This window comes from Hyperolius riggenbachi, chromosome 3 (genome assembly GCF_040937935.1).
Source record: "Hyperolius riggenbachi isolate aHypRig1 chromosome 3, aHypRig1.pri, whole genome shotgun sequence".
In the NCBI taxonomy this organism is placed as follows: domain Eukaryota; kingdom Metazoa; phylum Chordata; class Amphibia; order Anura; family Hyperoliidae; genus Hyperolius; species Hyperolius riggenbachi.
Window position 1 is genome coordinate 150,117,483 of NC_090648.1, and position 27,801 is coordinate 150,145,283.

The following is a 27,801-nucleotide window of genomic DNA, read 5'->3' on the forward strand; positions in this document are numbered from 1 at the left end:
CATTTTTGTTTTTTAAAGTTCTCTCTCTGATCATTAAGTGTCTGTCTTCACATTTTTCTGTCTTTAAGGCTTCTGAACAGGATTGTGTAGTTTTCCGCACGATGCGCACCATTACATTTGGGTGCTGCCCTAGACACCCATTAAAACATTGGTTATGATGGTAAATTTGGGCGCGAGACCCGCCTGATTAACATATTGAGGGCCAAGGCAACCCACGCTTCAAATTGCAGTTATTTGTAGGGTTAGGTGGGTGTGTTTGTGTGACGTTTTAATGGTTAGGCATGGGGGCAGTGGTCTTAAGGATTAGTATGTGTGTTTAAGGTTTTCCACCCTGCATGGGGAAATTTAGTGTTGGGCACCACCTAGGGGGGTATCAGTACCCGTTAAAGGTGCATTTTTTCACTAAATGCGATGTTTCAATAGGATTTGAACGATCGTTACTAATCAGAAGGCAATTATCAATTGTTCACATTTACTGAACGGTTGTTTCTTCAAATTCGATGATAAAATCCAACTTTTGGATCGATTTTATCGTATTTAGCAATCGACCAAAGAATCGTTTCTTATTGATTGCCTTCATAAGCGGCAAATTTTCTATACAATTTGATCGTAAAAATCGCATCGAGAGATCGCATTTGGTGAAAAAATTGTACCGTCAATGGACATCTATAGGCATCAAGAAGGGAGGGTTCTGTTAAGAATGGGGTTAGGAAAATACCGGTAAAGTTACTATAATGGATAACAGAATATCGGTAAAATTACCAATTTTCTGTTACCAATATTTAGTGCCCGTTTGTGTTATTTTGTACACTTTTGTGTTTTTAATAGATCAGATATTTGACTTAACAAAATCATCAACTTGAGCAATGATCTTTTACAAGTTGGGCCCTTTTTTGGTCAATTTTAACTGAAAAATGAAACATTGATTAGGATAGGCTGTCTTTTATTAAATTAGTCAAGTGCGGTTGAGAGCACTGTAGTTTGCTGGAGTATGGTGTGTAGTTACCGGCTACATATCTTTTTACTGCGTCGAACAGTTCAAAGCTGGCAGAGGTGGTGTTGCAATTGATTTTCAAATAGAATTCTGCTGAAACCTGATTGAGTAGTACAAGGCAGTAAAACAGATATTCGATCGATTTCCAAACCGGGAAATGGGAATTATTTTCAAGACTGAACATATTGTTTTTACTTTTCATGAGGCTGTCTTACCCACTTCATCCAGATGACTGTTGTGGCTACGTAGTTCCGGATCAGTCAGACTTCAGCTGTTATACATCAGATCAGGCAACCCAAGATGAGTTGAGGTGGGAATAGTACATGGGTCAGTTTGGGATAGGAGATATCCTCCTGATGTTGATCATTTTGCCTTGTCTGCCACTTTGCACCTGTAAGGCCTCATTCACTCTTTGTGAGGTGCACTCTGGTGCAATGTGCACATAGAAAGTAATATTGAATGTTCCCACTAAAGCCTGGTCCGTAATTCTGATGCAGTGTTTAACATATAGTATGTGTTTTTGCCACTAGTGACAGAGGATAACACCACAGGGGACTATGTGTTGTGCTTCATATAAAGCCTGCTTACTACATTGTGAACTAGAAGTGACCATACAGTGCTGGATCAAATAGTGTAGAGATTTCAGTCTTGTCTGCGATGGCAATGCTCTGTAGGAAGTATTTACAAAAGACCAGACTTACTACTGATCATTCCCCTTCAGTTTGTGTGATGGGAAGAATGATTAGCTTACAGTAGTTGCAGTGGAAGCAGGTGGGCTAATCACTTTCCACTCATTGTTGCTTTTTTATTTTTAAATTTGCATGCTGCCCTGTAAGTAAGTGGCTGCTAAAAGTGAACTCCACTTCACTGTGCATCCCCTTTAACACTGCTGAAATGGAGTTGTGATTTCCATTAAGCAGGGCATACGTAAATAAAATATGGGAAATGGTACCTGATAACGATAATTTACCATCTTGTTCCGTTTCAAAAGATATTAGATCAGATCTTGGCAGACTATCAGTCTAGTTATTATATACCGCTAGATTGATCTGTGTACAGGTATCTCACAAGGTCCCGTAAAGATATGGCATGCCAGATCTTTATATCCCACAGCCACAGCTTAGTTAATTGGCCAGCTTACCTCCACTTGCCAAAAGCTGTTCCATCGTGTGCCCTACCATCATCCCTCCTCCTCCCCCCATAGCAACAGTATACGCTGCTCAGCTGTAGCCGAGGGACATGTCTATATGAGCTTGTGCCCAGAACTGGTGCCATTGGGTTCCAGTCCATATTCCTACGAGAAACAGTTTGATAGTGCTCATGTATACACCTTAATCTCCCTCTGCCTACCACAGCCGCTAGCTCAATACAGTGAACAAGCTATGGTACTTCAGTCTTATGCATCTGCTCCTGTGGAATGGCCTTTCTTGAGCAATGCTTGATTGACAGAACAATTCAACAATTGTTTTGTTGTCCCCTCCCCCCCCCCCCCCATCAAATCTAAGTTTTAATCTATTAAAATGTGGTACAACCGCAGTGCAAATGAATGTCCACATATCACATACACAATGGCCCATATTCAGTTCACTTTCATTTCCTACGTTTTCTCTTCGGTGATATTTTCACCTCTTATCAATAAAATGCCTTCTAAGCCACAAGCAAGCAAGCAAATACTCAGAATAATTCTGACAGTACTTTTTCACCTACTTTTTGGTACTTCTCCAATTGCTGAAAAGTTATTTTAAACAGAAGATGAAAAATTGTCTCCTAGGACGGTGAACTGAATAAGGACCAATGTGTCTGTACTTTGGTTTGTGTACACCGTCCCGAAGTGTTTAGGCAGGGATACTGGATTTTTGTCATGATTGTTACTAATATGATCACTTTAATACAAACAGCCTGTGAGGCCCTAATATAAAGTTCCCTCTAGGAGAGATATGTTTGATGGATTTATGAACTCAGCCATGGTCCCTGGTTTGTTTTGTCTGCTTATGTGTGCTTGATCTTTGTTGCAAAGACAGTGTTGACTACCCTTGAACTGTCTAAAGCAGCTTGAAGGTTAATGGCCTGTAGTAGAATACTATGTGTTAGGGTTATTTATTATTATTATCTATAAAGGATTATTACAAGTCCATAGCATTTACATTTTATATTCTCTATATTGAGTGGATTTAGTTGTGAACGTAAACAACTAATAGGCCATTTTCTGCCCACGATGCGATATCTGCGTCAGTTACCTGATGTCAGGGAACATCGTGTAACATAATCATGTTAAACGATGTTGCTCCCGCTGGGATCGTGTGTTGCTAAGCGACAGACACGGCAGGTTGTTAAGATTCTTGACGAGTCGACTGCGCGCAAAGTACCACGATCGCTTACTTCCCTTTCGCACCCATCGTGGAGTCACATGGCATCGCGAGCAGGAAGAGGCTTTGCTTGATGACAGTCCTCAAGGGTAGTCGCTGGACCCGTCGGGTGGTGAGTACGTAGCTTTAGCCCCATGCACATTACTGCTGATTTATCTAACACAGTTGCGTCTGCATAAAGACACTTGTGTAAATTTACAAAATAGGAGGATCTTTGTATGGTCACCATAAGTAGTCCTTACATATATTACCAGGTTACCGGCCACATAGCTTTCATATGACCTTGTTAGCTGTATCATAATCAACGTGAATAGATGGAAATAAACTACATGAAGCAGACTGCTTGCATAACCTCTCATCTAATGCCTAGGTACACATGATGCAATTTTCTGACAGATTTACTGTCAGATCAATTATTTCAAACATATGGATCTGATTTCCGATTGATTTTTCGAACGATTTTTTTCATAGCACTAAACCGAAAAATTGATTAAAAAAATCAATAGAAAATTGCATTGTGTGTACCTAGCATGAAGTTAGACAAATGGCTTTGTTTTGTTTCCAGTACAGGACAGTGTTCTCCCCAGATTTTTTTTCCAGCCGGGTGGCATGAAATAGTAGCCGGGTGGCATGAAAAAGTAGCCGGGTGGGTCGAGATGAAAATGCAGGGCAACTCTGCTTACAGCATGACCGTTTCTACCCCCGTGCGGGGCGTGCCGCCGCCCGGGGCGCTGCTGGGAGGGGGGCGCTGTGATGTAGAGATGGGAAGTTCGGATCTTTTCAATGATCCGGATGATTCGAATCGGATCATTGAAGAGATCCGGATCTTTGATCCGAATCTCGGATCATTTTACTACCGGAAGCATTCGGGGATGAAATGAACAGCAGGACAGGTCTGTGGACAGGAGAAGGGGAGGGGGGTGGACACACAGAGAAGGGGAGAAGATGGACAGAGGGCAGGGAGTGGACAGAGATTGGAGGAGGGACAAGCAGAGAGCAGAAATGTTTGCACACAATACCCACATGCTGAAGTCATATGCTTTACATATATTTCACCTATATGTTCATCTGTACACTTTGAAAGAAAAGGTCGCACAGTGAAAGAAAGCATTCCCAGAAGATAAGTGCAGCTGTTTAATGCCGAGTGCAGGAGGATTATATTGCCTTTCAATCACAATGTCTGCAAAGTTACTGAGCTGTGCTGAGCCAAAAGCTTCCAATGTGATCACTGTGCACAACTACGGAACAGCCAGCCTATACTCAGCAGTACATTATAGCCAGTATGTGTGCTCTACACATATCTGGCAGTGGCACCGATGTCACCTCTCTCTCATCTACCTGTCTCCCTGCAAGGCTGCCTCCCTTCCAACAGAGCGATCCATCTCTGCTCTGCTTCCAAGACCCCGCTGCCCGCTGAGAGGGGGCGTGTCGCTCCTGGCCCCGCCCCTTTTGCGATCCGAATCACTCATTTTGATGATTCGGATGATCGACTCATAAAATAGATTCGGATCAAAGATCCGAATCGTTCATGATCCGGACAACACTACTGTGATGGAGGGGGGAGCCGCAGCCGCGGGGAGGGCAGCCCGACCTCTCCCTCCCTCTCCCTGGGCCGCCCTCCATGCGATCCCCCCTCGGACGGAGTGCAGAGTAATGCGCAGGGAAGCGCTACAGAAAACTACTCACCTCGCTGGCTCCAAGCGCTGCTCTCTCGCCGCCAGTCTCATCTCTCCATACACGCTGATACACACACACGCTGCTTCCTGTTTAGCAGCGTGTGTGTGTATCAGCGTGTATGGAGAGATGAGACTGGCGGCGAGAGAGCAGCGCTTGGAGCCAGCGAGGTGAGTAGTTTTCTGTAGCGCTTCCCTGCGCATTACTCTGCACTCCGTCCGAGGGGGGATCGCATGGAGGGCGGCCCGGGGAGAGGGAGGGAGAGGTCGGGCTGCCCTCCCCGCGGCTGCGGCTCCCCCCTCCATCATGGGGGGCACCTACCTAACCTATACTGGGGCAGCTACCTATCTAACATATCCTGGGGGGCACCTACCTATCTAACCTATCCTGGGGGGCACCTACCTAATCTAACCTATACTGGGGGGCACCTACCTATCTAACCTATACTGGGGGGCAGCTACCTAATCTAACCTATACTGGGGGGCACCTACCTAATCTAACCTATACTGGGTGGCAGCTACCTAATCTAACCTATACTGAGGGGGCAGCTACCTTATCTAACCTATACTGGGGGGCACCTACCTATCTAACCTATACTGGGGGGCACCTACCTATCTAACCTATACTGGGGGGCAGCTACCTATCTAACCTATACTGGGGAGCAGCTACCTATCTAACCTATACTGGGGGAAGCTACCTATCTAACCTATCCTGGGGGGCACCTACCTAATCTAACCTATACTGGGTGGCAGCTACCTAATCTAACCTATACTGAGGGGGCAGCTACCTAATCTAACCTATACTGGGGGGCACCTACCTATCTAACCTATACTGGGGGGCAGCTACCTATCTAACCTATACTGGGGGCAGCTACCTATCTAACCTATACTGGGGCACCTACCTAACCTATACTGGGGGGCAGCTACCTATCTAACCTGGGGGGCAGCTACCTAATCTAACCTATACTGAGGGGGCAGCTACCTAATCTAACCTATACTGGGGGGCAGCTACCTATCTAACCTATACTGGGGGGCACCTACCTATCTAACCTATACTGGGGGGCAGCTACCTATCTAACCTATACTGGGGGGCAGCTACCTATCTAACCTATACTGGGGGGCACCTTCCTAACCTATACTGGGGGGCACCTTCCTATCTAACCTATAGTGGGAGCATTAACTTATCTAACCTGTATTGGGGGCACCTACCTACCTAGCTAGTCTATACAGGTGACAACTATACTGGCTACCTATATTGGAGGCACCTACCTAACTAACCTATACTGGGGGCATTTACCTATCTAACCTATGCGGGGGGCAACTATTCTGGCTACCTATATTAGAGGCACCCACCTAGCTAACCTGTAGTGGGGGCACCTAACTATCTAACTTATACCGGGGACGCCTGCCTATCTAACCTATACTGTGGGCAACTATACTGGCTACCTATACTGGAGGCACCTACCTGGCTAACCTATACCGGAGGCAACTATACTGACTCACCTATGCCTGGCTACTTATACTGGGGGGACCTATAGCTGGCTACCTATACTGAGGTACCTATTCTGGGGGAATCTATACTGAGTGCAACTAGACCTGGCTAACCTACACTGTGGGCACCCATACCTTGCTTCGGGGGGGGGGGGGGGCGCAATTTTTACACCCTCGCCCTGGGTGCATTTTAGCCTAGAAACTGCACTGGCTTACAGCATAGGAGGAGGTGAGCCGATGACAGCCGGGTGGTCACCAAATCTAGCCGGGTGGAGCACTCGGCTAAAAGAGCCTGGGGAGAACACTGCAGGAAATTGAATAAGACCAAAAAGTGAAGTGTATTTATAAAGTGTGTATAGAAGTGAATTGCTTGATGGGAAAAGCTGTTGTAATGGGACAAAATGTGCTTGGAACTGCAGTATTGCTTGGTTCCACTACTGTGTGCATTCAGCTGCTGGGCGGGTCAATTAGAGGTGACACCCAAAGGGGAAAGAAGAATTGGCATGACCTTTATGAGCATTTCTGCATTACAATAATAATTATCTGTCGGCATGAGGAGGTGGGACTCTGTTGTTTACAAGTAGGAAGTGAGCAATTTAAAGACCTTAGCTCTGATACTGGGTATACTCGAGTTTTTCTCAGCAGATTTACTGTCTGATTCAATTTTACGATTAATTTTCTGAACGATTTTCATTCATTTCTATGAGAAAATCGGTCAGGAAAATGGTCAAAATCAGATCGAACCTGTCAGAAATGATCTATCAAGCCATCTATCTGCAAGAAAACCTCATTGTGTATTCCCAGCATTACAGTATGGGAACCTTTACTTACCTGGGTATTCTTCCAGCCCCCTGTAGTCTTTGAGGCCCTCCAGTGTCTTTGGGGTCTTGTCCATTGGACCCCCGTTCCCCTCAGAAAAATCTCTGACCTGGCTGGGTTGTGGCCACTGAAAATGCATGGAACTGTGGCCGTGAGCATTTTGTGCATGTACTTTATAATTTCCAGGGCTGTGGAGTCAGTACAAAAATCTTCCGACTCGGACTCCTCAGTTTATGAAACCTCCGACTCTGACTCCAGGTACCCAAAATTGCTCCGACTCCTTGAACTGCAACTCTTTAGTCTAATTTTGAAAAAAGCTATGGATTTGGTTCAAAAATTATCCGACTCAGACGCCTCGCTTTATTGAAACCACTGACTCCAACTCCAGGTACCAAAAATTACTCCGACACAGGGGCGTAGCAATAGGGGGTGCGGAGGTAGCGACCGCATCGGGGCCCTTGGGCAAGAGGGGCCCTGAAGGGATAAACCTCAACTACAGTATTAGCTCTATTGGTCCTGTGCTCATAATAACCACTTCTATAGATGCTTTGAATAGCAGTAATCATTAACACACTGTTACCCATCCCCTTCTTGCACCTCTGACACTGTAGTTGACATTGGCAGGTTTTGGTGCGCCGTATTAATTGTTACGTATAGAGTGCATGGGGGGCCCCATTGTAAAACTTGCATCAGGGCCCTCATCTCCTTAGCTACGCCACTGCTCCGACTCCAACTCCACAGCCCTGATAATTTCTTTGTGAACGGCGTGTGCAGAATGCTCGCCGCCACAGGAGTGCGATTGAGGAGATATGTGGACAGGACTGCACATGCACAGTAGCCTTCAGTAGTCTATATGTATAGGTGCACAGCTGCAGGCAAACATCGCTTCCCTAGGGGTTATTAAACATAAAAAGTATTTACTCTAATTAACATGATTATTTTATATACTTTCAGTATATGATGTATACTGCAATTATTAATGAATGTGAATTTGTCATTTGCAGTGTGCAGCAACAGCATGGACATCCGCAATGACGTACGTGAACTTAAGCAGTTAGAAGACTGTGCTGTGATTGAAGGCTTTCTCCAGATTCTTCTCATCTCCACTGCCAAGGCTGAGGATTTCCGGAGCATGCGGTTCCCCAAGCTCACTGTTATCACGGACTATCTGTTGCTTTTTCGAGTCTCAGGTCTGGAAAGCCTGAGTGACCTTTTCCCCAACCTCACCGTCATTCGCGGCCGTAATCTTTTCTACAACTATGCCTTGGTTATCTTCGAGATGACGGACCTAAAGGAAATTGGGCTGTATAGCTTACGTAATATTACACGTGGTGCTATAAGAATCGAGAAGAACTCTGACTTGTGTTATCTTTCTACAGTGGATTGGTCGCTTGTCCTGGAAGCTGTCTACAATAACTACATTGTTGGAAATAAACTACCGAAGGACTGTGGTGACATGTGTCCTGGCACTATGGAGGATAAGCCTCTCTGCCCGAAAACCGCCATCGACAAAGAGTACATAGAGCGCTGCTGGTCAGCTGAACATTGCCAGAAGGGTAAGATGCTTTTATGGATTTTTTTTGTTGGAAAAATAAGTTATCTGTTTAGAAATTGTGACCCTATCCAACCTTACTGCTTAAAGGAATTTACACTAACTTTGTGGAAGGGTTAATGAAGGCTTTATTGCTGTGAGGAAAAAAATTGCCTGTGTTTGTATAGATAATTCTCTTGCCATTGCTTTAAAGAGGACAATGGGATATGTGCAGCATTCCTGCACACAGATATTCCTCAAGTTGCAGGAAACAGAATCATATGTGGTACAGTCAGTGCAAACAAGTAAAAAGTAAACCTAAACCCTGCAATGTGATTTGCTCTCCACCTTTACAGTAGTACTATACATATAACCCTCTCACAGCAATAAGACATGAACCTCTTGATGGTAAAAAAGCTGACTTGCTTTTTATAATAGAGCCCTGTCATGGAATAATGCCAACCAATGCTTGACTATATTGTTGGCCATTTGCACGTAATAAGCAGCATGGCTTTCTCTGCTCCTGAAAACTTGCTGATCCCTGTAACTAGTCTAGATAGGCACTCAAACCCACAGAGGAGGTGACTGGGCACTGCAACTTCGGCTGCACAAGTCCTTCTCAAGGTGTGCTTTTGACTGTGACAGGATGATTGGTGTGTGAGCAGAAGTAGCATGCTTGAGTAAGCAGGGAAAGCTAGGCTGCAGATAACTTCCTATCAGCCAGTAGGCAGTCACTGGTCAGCATTGATTACATGGTAGGGTTCCATTAGTACAAGGAAGCAAGCTTTCCTTGCCACCAGAGTCTCGGAGGTAAAGTATCAAAGGCTGTGGGCAGTTTTGCCATAGTCTATATTGGCTGCTGTACATGTGCAGACTGTGACATATTGCAAGGTTTAGGTCCACTGTAAGCATCTCCATGTTCGCTCGGTGTCAAAGAACCATCCAAGTTTCAGGAACCGAACAACAAATATGGGCACCGAGGTAAAAGATTAATTGTACCCCTGTCACAGCAGTTCTCGTTTGTAACAGTCATTTTGTTCATATAGAAAGTGGTTGTAAATGAAATGGTTGGCCTGTTGGCAGTTACATGCAAACATTGGATTCCCTCAAAGCACCACTAAGCTACTGTAATATGCAATCATAGCAGTACTTGGCCTCGCTGGAAACACTGTGAAAGTGCAAAATATGTGTCAGGTCAGAAATGTATTTGCAGCTACTGCCTGCCTGACACAAATGCTTGCTGTGGTAGAATGGTAACTGCTATGTGTGTGTCCACAGAGGGCACTCCTTCACACCATTGCCACTTCCATTGTTTTAGAGTTGCTGTGTGGGAAATTTGCTGACAACTGAAACTCAGACAGTAGTTGTGATCAGTAGTCATAATCAAAACATTCTCCTAATTGCAAATTCCACTGAATTGAGATTGAGCAAGTCAAACCCAGTAGCTGCTCTACAATTATTTTGCAGCTGGTTAATTAAACCTCTATACCGGTAATTGGCTGAATTTAATTAGTAAGGGCTAGTCAAGAGCGATTTTCTAAGCACCAGCGATTTATAAAGCACTTGCTAATGTAATGCTATGTGTATGTTCTGACTTCATGTGTTTTTTAAAGAATTCTCACATAGCATTACATTAGCAAGCGCTTTTAAATCACACTGGTGCTTGGAAAAGAGTTTGTAGTGTAAGCCAACCCTTATCCTGTTTCACACCAAAAAGCAGTAGCGATGAATAATTTTGGAGTGATTTTTTTTTTTTTTTATTGAGATTTTTTAACAAGCAATTTAAAATTGTGTAAAAAAACAAAACAAAACAAAAAAACGTTTTTTCTCTTTATATTTTCTACAGAATCACAATCGCCCTGAAAATACTAAAAATACTACGTACCGTATATAGTTTTGTGTTTTGTTTTTTTTACTAAATCTGATCACTCCAGTAGCAGCGTTAGGGAGTCTTGCCTATGGTCTCCTTACTGAATAGGTGCTAACTTACTGAACAGGAAGAACCAAGGTTCGAACCCTGGTCTCCTATGTCAGAGCCCTTAACATTATCCAAGAGTCATAACGCTAGCGACTGGGAAATTGCTGAAAAGTGCTCCTGGTGTAAAATAGTAATAAAAACTGCTGGTGATCAGAAAAGCTCTTTAAAGCTATTTTGGTGTGAAACAGCCCTTAAAGGACACCCGAAGCGAAAATAAACGAATGAAATAAACAATTGTATCTATCTTCCTTCTCCTAAAAATGAATTTAAGATATTCCAGTTTTATTTTATGTTTAAATCTACTTTTCACATTTTAACGGTTTTATTGTTTTTGCTCAATGACACATTCATTAAAGTATGTCAGAGCTAAAATCTATGAACTATTTACCCTTTTTATCTCTTTCCTGCTCTCAGAAGCCATTTTTTGCTAGGAAAGTGTTTTATAGTTGGAATTTCTTATCAGTAAGGGTCACACTGTAGTTACTTCCTGTCTGAGTCAGGACGGAGTCAGCCACTTGCATACCTGATATATAACTCTTTCAGGCAGAGAAAGAAAAAAAGGAACACAGCATAGTTATTTGTGTGCTAGGCACTGTACATACACGTCTATCTCATCATGTCACATGTCACATGTCACTTCGGGTATCCTTTAATGGACACCTGAACTGAGAGAAGGTGATCGAGGCTGCAATTTATTTCCTTTTAGACAATACCGGTTGCCTGGCAGTCCTGCTGATGCTCTACCTCTACTACTACTACTTTTAGTCCTAGACCCTGAACAAGCATATGCAGATCAGATGTTTCTGACTGAAGTCTGACTTATTATTCATGTAACACAAAAGGATTGTCTGATTTACGGTAATCTAGTTTGGATTTTAGATGCATGCTGCATGCTGGTTTCTGGCATGTGATCAGGATACTACTGCAGCCAAAGAGATCAGCAGAACTGCCAGGAATTTGGAATGGTTTATAAGGACATGAATATGGCAGCCTCCATAATCCTCTCAGTTCAGGTGTCCTTTAAGCATCCTCTGAAGGCATTAAAGTGACACTGAAGGGAACAAAAAACTTATGATATAACGAAATGTGTGTATAGTACAGATAATTAATAGAACATTGTTAGCAAAGAAAAGTCTCATATATATATATATATATATATATATATATATATATATATATATATATATATATATATATATATATATATATATATATATATATATATATATGATCTTCTCAAAAAATTAGCATATTGTGATAAAGTTCATTATTTTCTGTAATGTACTGATAAACATTAGACTTTCATATATTTTAGATTCAGATACACACAACTGAAGTAGTTCAAGCCTTTTATTGTTTTAATATTGATGATTTTGGCATACAGCACATGAAAACCCAAATTTCCTATCTCAAAAAATTAGCATATTTCATCCGACCAATAAAAGAGAAGTGTTTTTAAAAGAAAAAGGTCAACCTTCAAATAATTATGCTAAGTTATGCACTCAATACTTGGTCGGGAATCCTTTTGCAGAAATGACTGCTTCAATGCGGCGTGGCATGGAGGCAATCAGCCTGTGGCACTACTCAGGTGTTATGGAGGCCCAGAATGCTTCGATAACGGCCTTAAGCTCATCCAGAGTGTTGGGTCTTGCGTCTCTCAACTTTCTCTTCACAATATCCCACAGATTCTCTATGGGGTTCAGGTCAGGAGAGTTGGCAGGCCAATTGAGCACAGTAATACCATGGTCAGTAAACCATTTACCAGTGGTTTTGGCACTGTGAGCAGGTGCCAGGTCGTGCTGAAAAATGAAATCTTCATCTTCATAAAGCTTTTCAGCAGATGGAAGCATGAACCCACTTTTGAACCAGAAACAGTGGCAGAAGCGCCTGACCTGGGCTACAGAGAAGCAGCACTGGACTGTTGCTCAGCGGTCCAAAGTACTTTTTGTCGGATGAAAGCAACTTTAACATGTCATTCAGAAATCAAGGTGCCAGAGTCTGGAGTAAGACTGGGGAGAGGGAAATGCCAAAATGCCTGAAGTCCAGTGTCAAGTACCCACAGTCAGTGATGGTCTGGGGTGCCATGTCAGCTGCTGGTGTTGGTCCACTGTGTTTTATCAAGGGCAGGGTCAATGCAGCTAGCTATCAGGAGATTTTGGAGCACTTCATGCTTCCATCTGCTGAAAAGCTTTATGGAGATGAAGATTTCATTTTTCAGCACGACCTGGCACCTGCTCACAGTGCCAAAACCACTGGTAAATGGTTTACTGACCATGGTATTACTGTGCTCAATTGGCCTGCCAACTCTCCTGACCTGAACCCCATAGAGAATCTGTGGGATATTGTGAAGAGAAAGTTGAGAAGCAAGACCCAACACTCTGGATGAGCTTAAGGCCGCTATCGAAGCATCCTGAGCCTCCATAACACCTGAGCAGTGCCACAGGCTGATTGCCTCCATGCCACGCCACATTGAAGCAGTCATTTCTGCAACAGGATTCCCGACCAAGTATTGAGTGCATAACTGAACATAATTATTTGAAGGTTGACTTTTTTGTTTTAAAAACACTTTTCTTTTATTGGTCGCATAAAATATGCTAATTTTTTGAGATAGGAAATTTGGGTTTTCATGAGCTGTATGCCAAAATCATCAATATTAAAAAAATAAAAGGCTTGAACTACTTCAGTTGTGTGTATCTGAATCTAAAATATATGAAAGTCTAATGTTTATCAGTACATTACAGAAAATAATAAACTCTATTTTATAACGCTAATTTTTTGAGAAGATCCTGTATATAATATATATATTCTATACACACGCACACATCATAAATAATGAAGAGAGGACAGGCATGAGGGACTGAAGGGATGAAAACTAATGGGGGAGCTTGGCTTATTTTCCCTGCAGGGTAGCTACCCCCTTCAAGCACCTGATGCTGACCTAAATCAGTGTGATCCAAAAAAAACATTATCAGAGATGTGAGCATGTTTTAGGCTCGGGTAGGTAGACTAGAGATACTAACTTACATGTTTAACAGGTTTTCAGACATACCTCTATAAATCAAAACTACTGTATATAGGGAGTCAGATTAAAAAAACAAAAAAGGGGGGGGGGGGGGGCGCTGAGAGACTTCATGTACTTTTTAAGGTACCTACGTACTTCAGTGGCCTAATGTATACAAGTAATAGGTCTCCCAGCTGCCTTCAGCTACCTTAGTTGTGAGACTTCCCTTGGTACTCAGATCAGTTTTATTTCATCATCCATCCATGTGCATAGGTTGCTCTGGTCTGGTATAGCGGCTTCTGCTCAACATACTGTCTATGTGGCTGAAATGTTAGCAGTAGCTACTAGGAATGTATTAGCCTGAAAAAGTGGAAATATGTTTCAGAAACCTTGTACAATGTGACTCATCACCAAATAACATAAAGAAAAATGTTATTCCTGGAGTAATAATAATAATAACTGAATGTACAATATTACATGAAATTACTGCATAGTTTCCCCCAGGTACACGTATCACTGTTGGAGGAAGTCTGTTCTGGACCTGATAATACTGTCCTTGTATGCTGTTGAACTGTCAGTGTACAGTTGGGTGAGAACAGCCTGCCTTTTATTGATTTCTGTCTGAATTTATGGCATTGTTACACTTTTGTTATTGTGGCGCAACATAATCTTTAGTAATGCTCAAATAACCTGTCATCTCTGTTTACCAAACATGATACCTTTAAGCCATGGCTGTGCTATAGTACTACACTGTCATGCGATTCCATTATTTCTCAGACTTTCTTATAGAGAAGTGTTTACTGACAAGCTTTGTGCAGTTGTATCGGCATGGCCCAGAAAGAGAAAGTTGTGTCATCCTGTTTGTACATCAGACTGGGTGGAGCTTTGTTGGGGAACGAGGTCATCAAGGTACACTAGGTGTTCAGTCTGGTCGGTGGTGGAACAAATGAGCTTTCTGGTGACCTGGTTCCCTAATCTGATATCCTGCTGAATACTTATTGCATTGCAAGAATCATTATTATTTTGAAAGATTTGGATTGTTTTAATTGGCTATCATTTTGATTATGGCAGTCATTCGTTTACACACACACACACGCTATAATTTGCCTTCAATACCTGGTAATAATCTGTGTCAAACAGAATAGGCCATGGATGGTGAACTCTTATGCCTGGTACACACCATGCAATTTCCCATCAGATGGACAGGTCAAATCTATTATTTCCAACAGGACCGATCTGATTTCAAGTTTTTTTTCTGATCTATATTCCAATCACTTCTATAGAAAGTCGATCAGAAAAACGATCGGAGATCAGTTTGAACCTGTTTGAAATAATCAATTCGACCCGTCTATCTGATGGGAAATTGCATTGTGTGTACCAGACATTAACCCTGAACTATCTTAAGTGTTCCTATGTTAATTACTGGCTATACATTATTATCAGTCTGTCTAAATAGCCCTGAGGCAAGGTTCACATTATGCCTGACCGTTACTTTATGTTTAATGGATGCATTGTAATCCTTTGATTTCCGTTTTGGTCTTCCGTTGTTGTGTCTGATGATCTGTGTTTCAATGCATTTTCTGTTTGTTTTTATGGATCGGGGATGAGTTTTGATGACAACATCCTGTATTGGGTTCATCTCCTTCCTGTGGGGGCGGAGTTTCTTTATGGGTTGTTGAGGTCAGGAAATACAGTAAAACAGTGTTTTTAAAGCAGTAGGATCAGCCATACTATGCCAGGGAAAAAAAACACATATATAAGTAGATAAATACTTGACCTACTTACATAACACATGTATTATACTGTCCACGTTTTGATTTCAGTGAATGTTATATAGTAAATTACGAGAATTCTGTTCCTGGTGGGGGCCATGTCTTTTGCCCACAGTTAAGGCTACCTCCTGATGTCATTTCTGTCCTTTACTTTTTTTCTTGTCTCCTCCAATCGCTGAGTCGCCTCAGCCTTGCTTGTAAACACAAGTGAGTAGGGGATTAGGTTTCAGATAAGAAGCTGACAGGGAAATAAAGGGAAGAGGAGGAATAGATTATAGATAAAAAGAACCCCCAGCATGCAATTCTTTGGCACGACTACTAAAGGGCCAGTGTTCCTTAAGTATGTGATAACTCCAAATCATAACAGCAGAAAAAGTTTTGAATGCAGGATTAGCATCTTTATCGCTTAATACACTCAGACCAGTTGCTGTTGAAATTTGATTTTTATGGTGACGATACCGCTTTAATGGGATATTTGGAATGTGTGGGTGGCATTTTTATCTGAGGTGGGCCTGGGCACATAACTGTGATCTTTTGTACTTGTTATGTAATTATTAGATCCTCCACATTAAAGATGTTTTTTAAAAAGCTGCCTGGCAGTGTGCAATAATGCTGCATGGTAATTTGCTCCCCCTCACCGTTTCTTTCCTTCTGACTGGCACCCAAAGTGGCATAGAACAGGGAGTTTCAGGCAGAGACTTTGTCATCGGTGCCTCCCTTTTATGATCTGTCTGTTTTGGGTCTGTTGTCTAGTCTGTGAGAATGCAGGGCAGCAGACAGTGTGAACAAGGTCTAATGATATACAGTACACTTGTTCATTATTCCTGAGCCATACTAAAGCTGGCCATACACTGGCCCGATTTGCGCCCGTTTCGACAGCAGATTCGATCACTGGGATCGAATCTGCTGCCAATCGTTCACGCTACACGCCGAATTTCGATCCATTTCGTCCGATCCCGTCGATCGCGCCGTGCGGAAAATAACCGTTGATCGCCCGCTGGTAAAGAGCGCATCGCTAGCGGTGTTCGAGTGCCCGACGACCGACGCAATAGAGCCCGCATACATTACCTGCTCCGCCGGCGCGACTCCAGTCTCCCGGTCACCGCTGCTCTGTCTGCGCTCTGGTCTCCAGGTCCGGCATGCCTCACTTCTTCTAGCCCGGCAGGAAGTTTAAACAGTAGAGCGCCCTCTACTGTTTAAACTTCCTGCCGGGCTAGAAGAAGTGAGGCATGCCGGACCTGGAGACCAGAGCGCAGACAGAGCAGCGGTGACCGGGGGACTGGAGTCGCGCCGGCGGAGCAGGTAATGTATGCGGGCGGGGGCAGCAGCACCACCACAACAGATTGTGAACGGTTTCAGGCTGAAATCGGTTCACAATCTGTTTGCTGTAAAGGTAGCCATACGATCCCTCTCTGATCAGATTCGATCAGAGAGGGATCTATCTGTTGGTCGAATCTGATGGCAAATCGACCAGTGTATGGCCACCTTTACAGTGTTTACTATAGATCCTTATCAGTGCACCCTGTGCCTGTCTGGATCTTGAATGTTGTATCATCTGCCCACACCTCTGTGAAGCAATATTTTTGCACACTGCTATGGTGTTTTTACTTAAAGTTGCATTAGGTAAACCTAATAGGGTTGCTTCCTATCCATTAGTCCTGTACTGCTGTAATTGATCATCTGCTTCTGAAGTAATAATATTTCACTGGCAGTCATTTCCTGCTCTGGCATCCGTCTGTACAGATGTACAAATGGAAGGTTGCAGATGCATCACATTGGGGTTCTGTGTATTCTACAGTCAATGGGTGTACGTTTCACTACTCGGATATACTGCCTGAGTTTAAAGTGCAACTCCAGTGGCCCCAAATCTCTTAAGTTTATATACTTTTCCCCAAAGTGTGTACAAGCTTTATTGGTCCCTCTATAGTTTGTACCCAACTTTATAAGGCTTGGCAACCATAGACCGAAACTAAAACCACCTTTCACCTCTGACAATTGGGTGCGATAGCAGTGTGGTCAGGAAAATCAGCCCGGTGGGGCACTTTCACAAGGGAGTTGGGAGGAACACTGATACATTAGCCATTGTTTGGCCCAGATGATTGCTACAAAGCTACAACAGTAAATAGCAGGCCATGTCACTTTAGAACCACATATTCAGTGTAGAACATTTCTATTTACTGTACGTTTTTACTTTTCGATTTGGATGGAGTGGGGAGGGATTATATCTATCAGGTCTGGCCTTTAAGCTAGGTGCACGATTCAGAAATGTCTCAGTTGAGAATCAAGCATATGTGTACAGGTATTCCCCAACATTGCTTGGAGATCCTGCATGATGGCAACACCCCAACCCATTGTTCCCCTCCTGCTGGGAGCCTCTCTGTTGTATGCTGCGCCGTTGTCCTCCCTTCATCTAAGAAATATAGCGAAAAGCAAACGCCTTGTCCCAGCTGAAGACCTACCTGCCCTGGTTCATGCATTTGTATCCTCCCGCCTAGACTACTGTTCATCGGATCTACAGATAAGATTCTGCTCCCCGTACAGCTAGTACAAAATGCTGCAGCCAGACTCCTAGCCAATGCCCCCCGCAGCTCACACATCACCCCAGTACTGCAAACTCTTCACTGGTTGCCAGTAAAATGGAGAATCAATTTTAGGATCTGCCTGCTGACATTCAAGGCTCTAAACCACATGGGACCCAAATACATAGCGGATCTATTGGAACTTTATGCCCCTCCACGCACCCTCCGCTCTGCCAACAAGATGAAGCTGATTATTCCTAGGATACACTTAACATTTGGTGCTCGGGCCTTTTCCTATGCAGCCCCTACTCTATGGAACTCACTTCCACAATCAGTACGAGAGGCTCCTTCTCTGGACAACTTTAAAAAAAGGCTAAAAACTTGCCTCTTTTCCCTAGCCTTTGAGACTGCATCTCCCCAGGGAGAAAAGTGCCATAAAATATTATTGTTATTATTGTTCATAGCAACAGAACACCTGAAGAAACTGTACTGCCTCAAGAGCTGCTCCAACACTATGGAACTCCCTACCTACACCCATTAGGGCAGCCCCTTCCTTCAACAGCTTCAAGAAAGCCCTCAAAACTCACCTTTTTACTCTGGCCTACTACCCTTCACAAGTGCTCTAAACCCACAGCTGAACTCTGGTCCCCTCTCCCCTACCTTCCGTGTCCTTACCTCTCCCTCTAGATTGTAAGCCTTTGGGCAGGGTCCTCCTCCTTTTGTGTCCTACCTGATCATGCACCTCCATTACTGTGAACCCATGCTATGCTTCTGAGTGAACCTAACTTGCCTAATCTCCATGCTCCCCTCCAGTGACTAAGCATTACCTTGTACTCATACTGTGCTGCATGATCTGGTCTTTCTTGTATTCAGGCATTGTCATTTTGCTGTATGTCACCCCTAAATATTGTATGTATCCCTATCTATTGTCCAGCACTGCGTAATATGTTGGCGCTTTATAAATACAATAAATAATAATAATAATAACACTGCACTTGGCCCTGATCTGTTGCCTGAAGGCTTTAGTTCCAATCCCTAGGGATGACAATCTTCATGCATTTGTACACATCCTTATGCCCAGTGCCTATTATATGCCCTTTTAGTAGGTTTTTGTGTCCATTGTCTTACCCATTTTTCCCAATGAAGAACTGTCCATTGCATTTCAATGGTAGTACTCCCACTAGAGTGTCCGTTATTGAAAATACACTGCAGGCATGATTTTGTGTGTGTGTAACGGTGGCGGGGTCGTTTTCGTGGTCAGCGCACAAGACGCGCACTGACACAACGAAAACCCTCCACCAGCGTATGATTTTGGGAAACCCAGGCTAGGTGCTATGCACCCGCAGAGGGCAATTCCCACCGGCAGATGGCGCTGTGGAGTGCAGGCGAACACTGCCGCTGCACAGCCACAGATGCCAGATTGGAATTGTACAGAACCCGATAAACTGGGCTGAAGAGCCCTTAAAGAGAAAGAGCACAGGGACAGGATGTATGTGTGTGCACCAAACTAGCCGCCACCCAGCGACAGTGAACACACAACAGCGGAAACAAAGTGGGAACGCAATCACAAGATTGGCGATTGCCGATAGAGACACAAGACAGAGCAGGACAGCGCACAAGGGTAGAAAAGGCACAGCAAATCATACAATGAGGAGATACGGAAAATAACAAACGCTAGCTAACCGCGAACACCGCACTCATTCGCAACAGTGCACGCGGTTATGCGCGGTCTCCACGTGATGAGCACAATAGCTTACAAGCACGCCTAACTAACCATCGACAGACAAACATGAAACAGAGGACGCGAACGCTTGCTTAACGGTTACCTCACCGAGCCTCCAGCAAGCGTCCGTAGCAGACAAGACAGACACACGAAAACAGGGACAAGCGAGAGATAGGATCCACAGCACTAGCGAAAAGTGGCTAGCGCGATCCCAGGAGACAGAACAGAAGGATCCACAGCGCTAGCGAAAAGTGGCTAGCGCGATCCCAGGAGACAGAACAGATGAGGTAGGCAGAAACAACCGCTGTTCCAACCTACAATCCAGACTCAATCAGAAGGATCCCCAGCCGCTAACGCTAGGGCTTGTGCGATCCAAACGCAAGACAGACGGAACAGGCAAAACAGATAATGCAATCCTAACTGCACTAGGGAACCTGCTTAGTGCATTCCCACGAATTACACTAAGATAACTTTAACAAACGGGAATGGCTGACACTCCAGGAGTGTCCATCAGGAACAGACCATGAAAGGGAAATGTCCAGCAAAGCATTCTGGGAGCAGAATGCTTTTATAGTGCCAGTCATCAAAAGAAGGCAGGTAAGGGATTTGCATGACTAATGTATGCAAATCCCTCAGCAACACAAGCTGCACAACTGACAGAAGGTCTCCTTTCCAGAGTCCTGCAGCAAGCAAACCTAAACAATGGTCAAAAGGCTGCCTGCCTGCGCAGGCAGCTGAGCGGATTCTCACAGTCTGTTTGGAGTCTGGAGGCGGATTTGTTGCCCCCTAAGCTTTTGTGGAAAAAACATCCACTTGTCAGGAAAAATCGTGCAGGTCAGGACTTTGTGTTTCGCTGACCACATCGGATCCATTGGATCCCTCATGTGTGAACTATTAATGACGTAGGATCCATTGACATCAGTCTTTACAATCCAGCCTAGGGGACAAAATGTATGCTATGCACGGAAGTAGTGTAAACCAAGCCGTATTGTTCTCTGGGCCCCATGTTGAGGAGGTTGTCCCTTGTGGCCAGTAGTTTTTAGAAACCATTCATCCACGTAGGATCCATTGACATCCACGTAGAATCCATCAGGGCTGTGGAGTTGGAGTCGGAGTCGAGGAGTCGGGGCAATTTTGGGCACCCGGAGTCTGAGTTGGAGTCTGAGTTGTGGTTTCAGAAACTGAGGAGTCGGAGTCGCATGATTTTTGTACAAAATCCACAGCCCTGTTAAGTATTAGACTAAGGAGTCAGAGTCGAGGAGTCGGAGTCTGAGCAATTTTGGGTACCCGGAGTCGGAGTTCGAGTCGGAGTCGTGGTTTCAGAAACTGAGGAGTCGGAAGATTTTTGTACTGACTCCACAGCCCTGGAATCCATTGACATCAGTCTTTACAATCCAGCCCAGGGGACAAAATGTATGCTATGCACGGAAGTAGTGTAAACCAAGCCGTATTGTTCTCTGGGCCCCATGTTGAGCAGGTTGTCCCTTATGGCCAGTAGTTTTTAGAAACCCTAGCTGCAATATAAACATCAGGTTTTCTTACATTTCTTCATTTCTACTATAAAATAAAGTTTTTCCGTGGCTGTGATGTTGTGGGTATCTCACCTCACTTTCTTGATGATCCAATCCCTGGGAGAGGAAGTGGGTGCAGAACTCTTCTGCTGGAACACAACAAGGGTTAAAAAAAAGTCATAAGGTGCATACACACATCCAATTTTGCAAAGAGATAAAAACAGGGAACACCAAGAGCCCCAATAGTGTAATTCGTACTGGACAAGGTGGCAATAAGTTTGTGTTGCTAGATACTCACAAGTCAGGGTCACCAGCAGGCAACCACTGTAAAGGCAGGTGGGGAGATTGTCCTGACCCCACTCAGGATTAAGAAGTCGCTCTCTGTAGACAGGAAGAAAGGGTAGCAACCCTCCACCAAGGGTGGACTCAAAATTGTATACAATGAACAGGGGCGCCAAAAGTATAAGATTAGATTAAATGAGCTTAAAAAAACAATTTAAATGGCAAAATTGAAGTAGGAAGTGGCCGTCTTACCTCCCTCAAGCAGACACGACAACGACTGCGATTCAGACAGTCAAACACATTTATTAGGAACTCCAAAAAGAAATGCAACACATTTCGCAGGTTCAACCCTCCCTATCTTGCCTGATGAAGCGGGGTTGAACCTGCGAAACGCGTTGCATTTCTTTTTGGAGTTGCTAATAAATGTGTTTGACTGTCTGAATCGCAGTCCTTGTCGTGTCTGCTTGAGGGAGGTAAGACCACCACTTCCTCCTTCAATTTTGCCATTTAAGTTGGTTTTTAAGCTCATTTAATCTAATCTTATACTTTTGGCACCTGTGTTCATTGTACACATCCAATTTTGATTGACCAATCGCTGACCAAGTTTACCACATCCATGAAGTATGAGGGCAAACATACTTTGAACATATTATGAATAGATTGTGTAGGGAAGTTGTCAAGTTGTAATATTCATACACAGGCAGTGGTAAAATTGGCCAATCAAAATTGGATGTGTGTATGCACCCATAGCTTCTAATCAGCGTTGCTACAGCCATGCCAGGTGGGAAATTTTCCTTGTTACAGTATATTAAAGCGGACCTGAACTCAGAACTTCCTCTCTGCTCTAAAGAGATAAGAAACCGCCTATTAACCTTTAAAGAGAAACATTTCTTTGTTACAGCTGATACAAATCCTGCAAAAAAAATAAAAAAATAAAATCTGCAGTGTATCTACTTCCTGCTTTTATGGAAGCAGGCATACGTTAACATCCTGTGCTTTCAAGGAAGCCTCTCAGATGATACAGCTGAGGGATTAAATTACAACTTGAGATTAATCACAGATAAGGAGAATTAGACCGGCTAAACTCTGTACCGTAAATACATACAGGATGTGTTTTCCTTCTGTCCTGTGCAAGAGCCCAGGTCCACTTTAACCTTATACTTAATATATAGGAGAATTCAGAAACCTAATGGGATATGTTGCCAGTGCTTCATGTGTTCACAGTTTTCAGCTTTCCTCCCTGCTTCCATTGAAACCCTAAATAAAAAAATAAAACAATAACCAGAGTGCTAATAAAATGTGTTCAACAATCTTGAGAATGGCAGAGATCAGGCGCCTCCCAGACACAGGAAGGTTTTCCAAGACCTGAAGCTAGCGGCTAATTAGTACATTTTATATGTTCCCTGCCAGCATTTGTTGCTGATTAAATTGTGCTGTATATTAGCAATGAATGAATTTTCTCCCTCCTCCTATCTCTGCTTTTAAAACAGTGTGTTCCTCTGCCAAACGTTTCTTAGAATCTAATTTTTTTTTCCTTTTTATTGTGGCTGCAGGAAAAGATTTAATTAGTCTCTCACGAGGGGGGCTCCATCTCCACTCAGACTGATCTTCCCTGACCTTACTGCTCTTATTTTGTAAAATAAAACACAAGTATTGGGGGAATACTACTACATCGAATCCCAGATTAAATCCTAGCGAGATACATCAAATATTTTACTTGCTAGTTTGCAGAGGCTGTGCAATTCTTTCGTTTGTTTGTAGTCCTAATGTTGTAATGTTTCCGTTATTTCATTTATAGACGGCCCAGCTTATTCTGCAGTGTACAGCCGGCCTTACTTATCTCTTAAGCTGGCCATACACTGGCCCGATTTGCCGCCATTTCGACAGCAGATTCGATCACTGGGATCGAATCTGCTGCCAATCGTTCACGCTAAACGCACCCACCGATCAGATTTCCTCCCGAAATCAGATCGGTCCGTCGATTGAGCCGTGCGGGAAATTACCGTCGATCACCCGCAGGTAGGGAGCGTTTCGCTAGCGGCGGCCGATCCGATACAGGTATACATTACCTGACGCTGGCTCCCGGGCATCTTCTCCGCGCTGCACCGCTCTGTTCCTGCTTCCATCCCAGCGTACATTAACTTCCTGTGTCACTCCAGTGACCAGGAAGTTCAAATAGATGGCGCTCTATTTGAACTTCCTGGTCACAGAGTGACACAGTGTACGCTGGGTTGTGGTGCGGGATGCGGTGCAGCGCGGAGAAGAGGACCCGGGACCAGGCTTCAGGTAATGTATACGGGGGGGAGGGGGGGCGGCAGGAGCAGCTCAACAGATTGTGATCGGTTTCAGGCTGAAATCGATTCACAATCTGTTTGCAGTAAAGGCAGCCATACGATCCCTCTCTGATCAGATTCGATCAGATAGGGATCTGTCAGTTGGTCGATCTAATGGCACATCGACCAGTGTATGGCTACCTTTACTATATAGCTTACGTACTAGGAAGCCATTTAAAAGGGCCTTAAAGTGAACCAAGCACCATTTTTAGCACCTATGACATCTTAAAGAAAACCTGTACTGAAAAAAGTTCCCCTGGGGGGTACTCGCCTCAGTAGGGGGAAGCCTCTGGACCCTATCGAGGCTTCCCCCGTCATCCTGTGTCCCAAGGCGGTCTCGCTGCAGCCCCCGGAACGCACAGGCGACAAATCCAACAGCCTGTTCAATATTTACCTTTTCGGGGCTCCAGCGGGGGCGCTGTTGCGGCTCTTCTGACGGAGATAGGCGAAAATAGCCGATCTCCGTTGGGTCCACTCTACTGCGCAGGAGACTTGCGCCTGCGCAGTTGAGCGGCCCGACGGAGATCAGTTATTTTCGCCTATCTCCGTGGGAAGAGCGGATACTGCGCCTGCGCTGGAGCCAAAAGGTAAATATTTACATCGCCGCCGCTCCGGGAGGATTTTCCCTGCCGCCGTGGGACCGAGGAGGATGGGGAAGCCTCAATAGGATCCGGAGGCTTCCCCCACCCGAGGGGAGTACCCCCCAGGGGAGATTTTTTCATTACAGATTTTTTGTAATAGCACATTAATGCAAAATTGCTAACAATGTGGCTAATTTATAAAAAACAAACCTTTTCACATTTAAAAGTTTAATAGAGAGTTTTATTACAATACTTCTGAGACCTGCTTGACTGTAAGGACTGATGTAATTATTTTATTGTGCACAATAGCAAGAAGAAACAAAAATGAAGGGGGGGGGGGGGGGGGAGGGAGGAGGAATAGGACACTGCTTTAAAGAGTTTAGAGAAGTCACAGATGCTATCTTCACACCTGCTCCTGGATAAATAAATGCAGCTAGAAGGGGAGAGGGGACGTGGCAGCTCCTGTAGCTATTAGAAACCAGGACAAACTACAGGGAAAAAGTGGTGCTTAGTTTCCTTAAAAGTTCTCTGTTAAGCATACATTTTTATGATACATACTGGGTGAAATGTAACAACATTTTCAATTCACAAAGATTTGTGTATTGAGAAAAAAACCCTTTTTTGTAGATTTGACAAGCTATGCCAAAAATATGATGCAACTTGACTGATAGTACAGCAGCCTGTGGGTTGTCCAATCAACTTCTCCTACCTCATCATTACCTTATCATAGTCTGTGAGCCACAAGCCAGTCTTTCCCTGTGGTTTTGGACTAGTCCATGTTCTCATGAAGGAGGGTTCCTTAGTTTTTTTCTTATGTTCAAAATCCCGTCTTAAATGGCAATTGCTCAGCCCAACCACTAGAATGGTGTGCAAGTGAGTAGGGAGGCCAGCTGACATCTTTGTATGGATCCTTTTCAGGGAGTCCTTTCCAGGGAGTGCTTTTGAAAAATAAAGGAAATACTGAGAATCCCCCATGAGGAGAGGGACTAGTCAGATTTGTAGTCAGATTTCTACTACCTACTGCAAATGACGGTGAAAAGATAATGTATAGTGTATCCTTTTTCCTGTGGTAGAAGTGTATGTCAGTATTTCCTTTTTTCGTTTTAAATCACACAGGTTTTTTTTGTGATAGTGGTCTTATACCAGCATTGCACCTAAGCAGTGTTACGTTCTTGTCCAGTGTCCCTCTGTTTAGCATAAAATGATGGATTTATTCTTCTCCACACTGTACCCAGTGTATTTTTTAAAAGGGTTAAGTAAAAGCATGATACATGGCTTCTTATTGCATGCAGTGCAAGGTGAGGAGCATATGGCTCATCAGAATGGTTTACTTCTTTATAGCACACTGAGCAAGGAGGAACTGGACAGGAACTCAGGAAGATGAGGCTTTTGTGAGCTGCAGAGAGAGGCGGGGAGGGGAGACTGGTGATCAGGCAATGCTCACTTTCCTGGCAGTTGAGCAATGGACAATCTTGTTTACGAATGATCGTCTCCTTGACAACAAAAATACCGCATGTTTATGAGATTTTACTCTATTTGAAAACCCTTAAAAACAAAACACCTTGCAGCTTGCCGTCCTGCTATGCTTGAGATATTTTGGAGCTGCTGATCTCATTTAGCATTATTGCTGTTCGGAAAAACAATTTAGTCAAAGGAGAGGCTTTCTCATACCATGTGTCGGTTTTACTGCGCAGACACTAAATAATTCAACTTTGGTACCATTTCGAGTTGGCTATAAAGACATAAGCTGCAGTGGTTTCTTCTCCTTGCTTGATGCTCTTGTCACCTCAGTGATTAGTAGCTGCATAGACCCCCATTACCTGACACATGGCACCACAGTGCAATAGGACTACAGCTTAAGAAGCCTTTGGTACATGATTGCATGAGGGGACAGCCTGTGACTTGCACTTGAGTGGAAGAGATATAGTTACACCCTGGGACCATGCTACGGTCTGAGCTGATTTATATGACAATAAAAGCATTATATGATGATGTCATACCCTAAGCCCACACCTGCAATTGCAGGATCTCACATCTGAGCTTCCTTCATCGTTCTGCCTTGTAAAAGCCAGATTCTGTTCCTTTTGTAACTCTAGAATATATATACCGGTAAGTAAAAGCCCTGATTGCTCTGGGGAGCTCTGGTGTTTGTTTTCTATTGATATCAAAAGTGTTCTGCTTGGGGGCTATACAGTGTTCAAAATAGTTGTTCCATGTCGGAGTTGTGATTCATGAGGTGGCGAGGGAGATGAAGTATGAGCTATGAAAACTAAGCAAAGTAAAATGACTGTTGACTTTAGCAACCAATAAGAATTAAGCAGTCATCCTTATCTGCACTTGGAAGACGAATTCTACTTGTTATGGGCAAGTATACTTCCTTTTTCATGAAAGGTCTCTGTAGCATTTAGACGTGTGTGCCTGTATATAGAATTCATGCTTCCCTCATGTATATTTACCAACTACTGCTACATTTTGGAATACATCAAAATGTTTGGAAGGTTTCTGGAACAGCAAGTCAGGGTTTGCGTTTTCATGTAGGACTTGTAAGCCATATGCTACTAGCTGGGAGGAAGCTGCCTGCCATTCCAGCATGTAGAAGAATCTGCTATCATAAATGAACGCAGGTTTGGGGAAGGGGCGGAGGGGGTGTGGGGAAAAGGGAGGGAGGATTCTGTCTGACTTTCATTTGGACTGCAGAGAGGCAGGAGAGAACGCGGTGCGATCCACACATTCTCTATGCTTGGACGCGCTGTATCGCTTACATCACTGCTTCTCACTCCTGCCAGGAAGTTTTATAGAGCACGCCCATAGCAGGAAAGGGTTAAAAAACACACTCCCTCCTTTACCCTGCTTCCTGTATCCTATAAAAAAATCAGTTTAGGTTGCAAGTAAATTACATTAACCCTATTACAGCTGTAGACGCTTGGCAGTGGTTTACATTGAGTGGCCCATAAATGGGATAAAGCAGACCTTAAATGCAGGAAGCCATAGCAACCAACTAGTTGTTATCTGTTAGTGTCACTCCATCAGTGATCTGGTTGCTACATGTTACTGCAGCTTTAAAGGGGAACTGAAGAGTGAGGTATATAGAGACTGTCATGTTTATTTCCTTTTAAGCAATACCAGTTGCCTGGCAGCCCTGCTGATCCTCTGCCTCTAATACTATTAACCATAGCCCCTGAACAAGCATTCAGCAGATCCGGTGTTTCAGTGGTTCAGACTTTAAA

The 27,801-nt window shown here is 43.8% G+C and overlaps 1 protein-coding gene and 1 long non-coding RNA gene across 6 annotated transcripts in view; one reads left to right on the plus strand and one right to left on the minus strand.

Annotated features, from left to right (window-relative positions):
• Positions 1–27,801, plus strand: part of IGF1R (insulin like growth factor 1 receptor) — a 287,658-nt gene that overhangs the window by 37,977 nt on the left and 221,880 nt on the right. For all 5 annotated transcript variants that reach the window (XM_068275134.1, XM_068275136.1, XM_068275135.1 and 2 more), the window contains exon 2: positions 8,348–8,899. In XM_068275134.1, coding sequence (XP_068131235.1) covers positions 8,348–8,899 — 552 coding nt within the window. The remainder of the gene's footprint in view (positions 1–8,347; positions 8,900–27,801) is intronic.
• On the minus strand, positions 14,126–22,919 carry LOC137563099 (uncharacterized). The gene is made up of 3 exons (XR_011030247.1): positions 22,847–22,919; positions 21,472–21,527; positions 14,126–14,213 (listed from the first exon to the last, which is right to left on the minus strand). It is a non-coding gene; the product is annotated as an uncharacterized lncRNA (long non-coding RNA).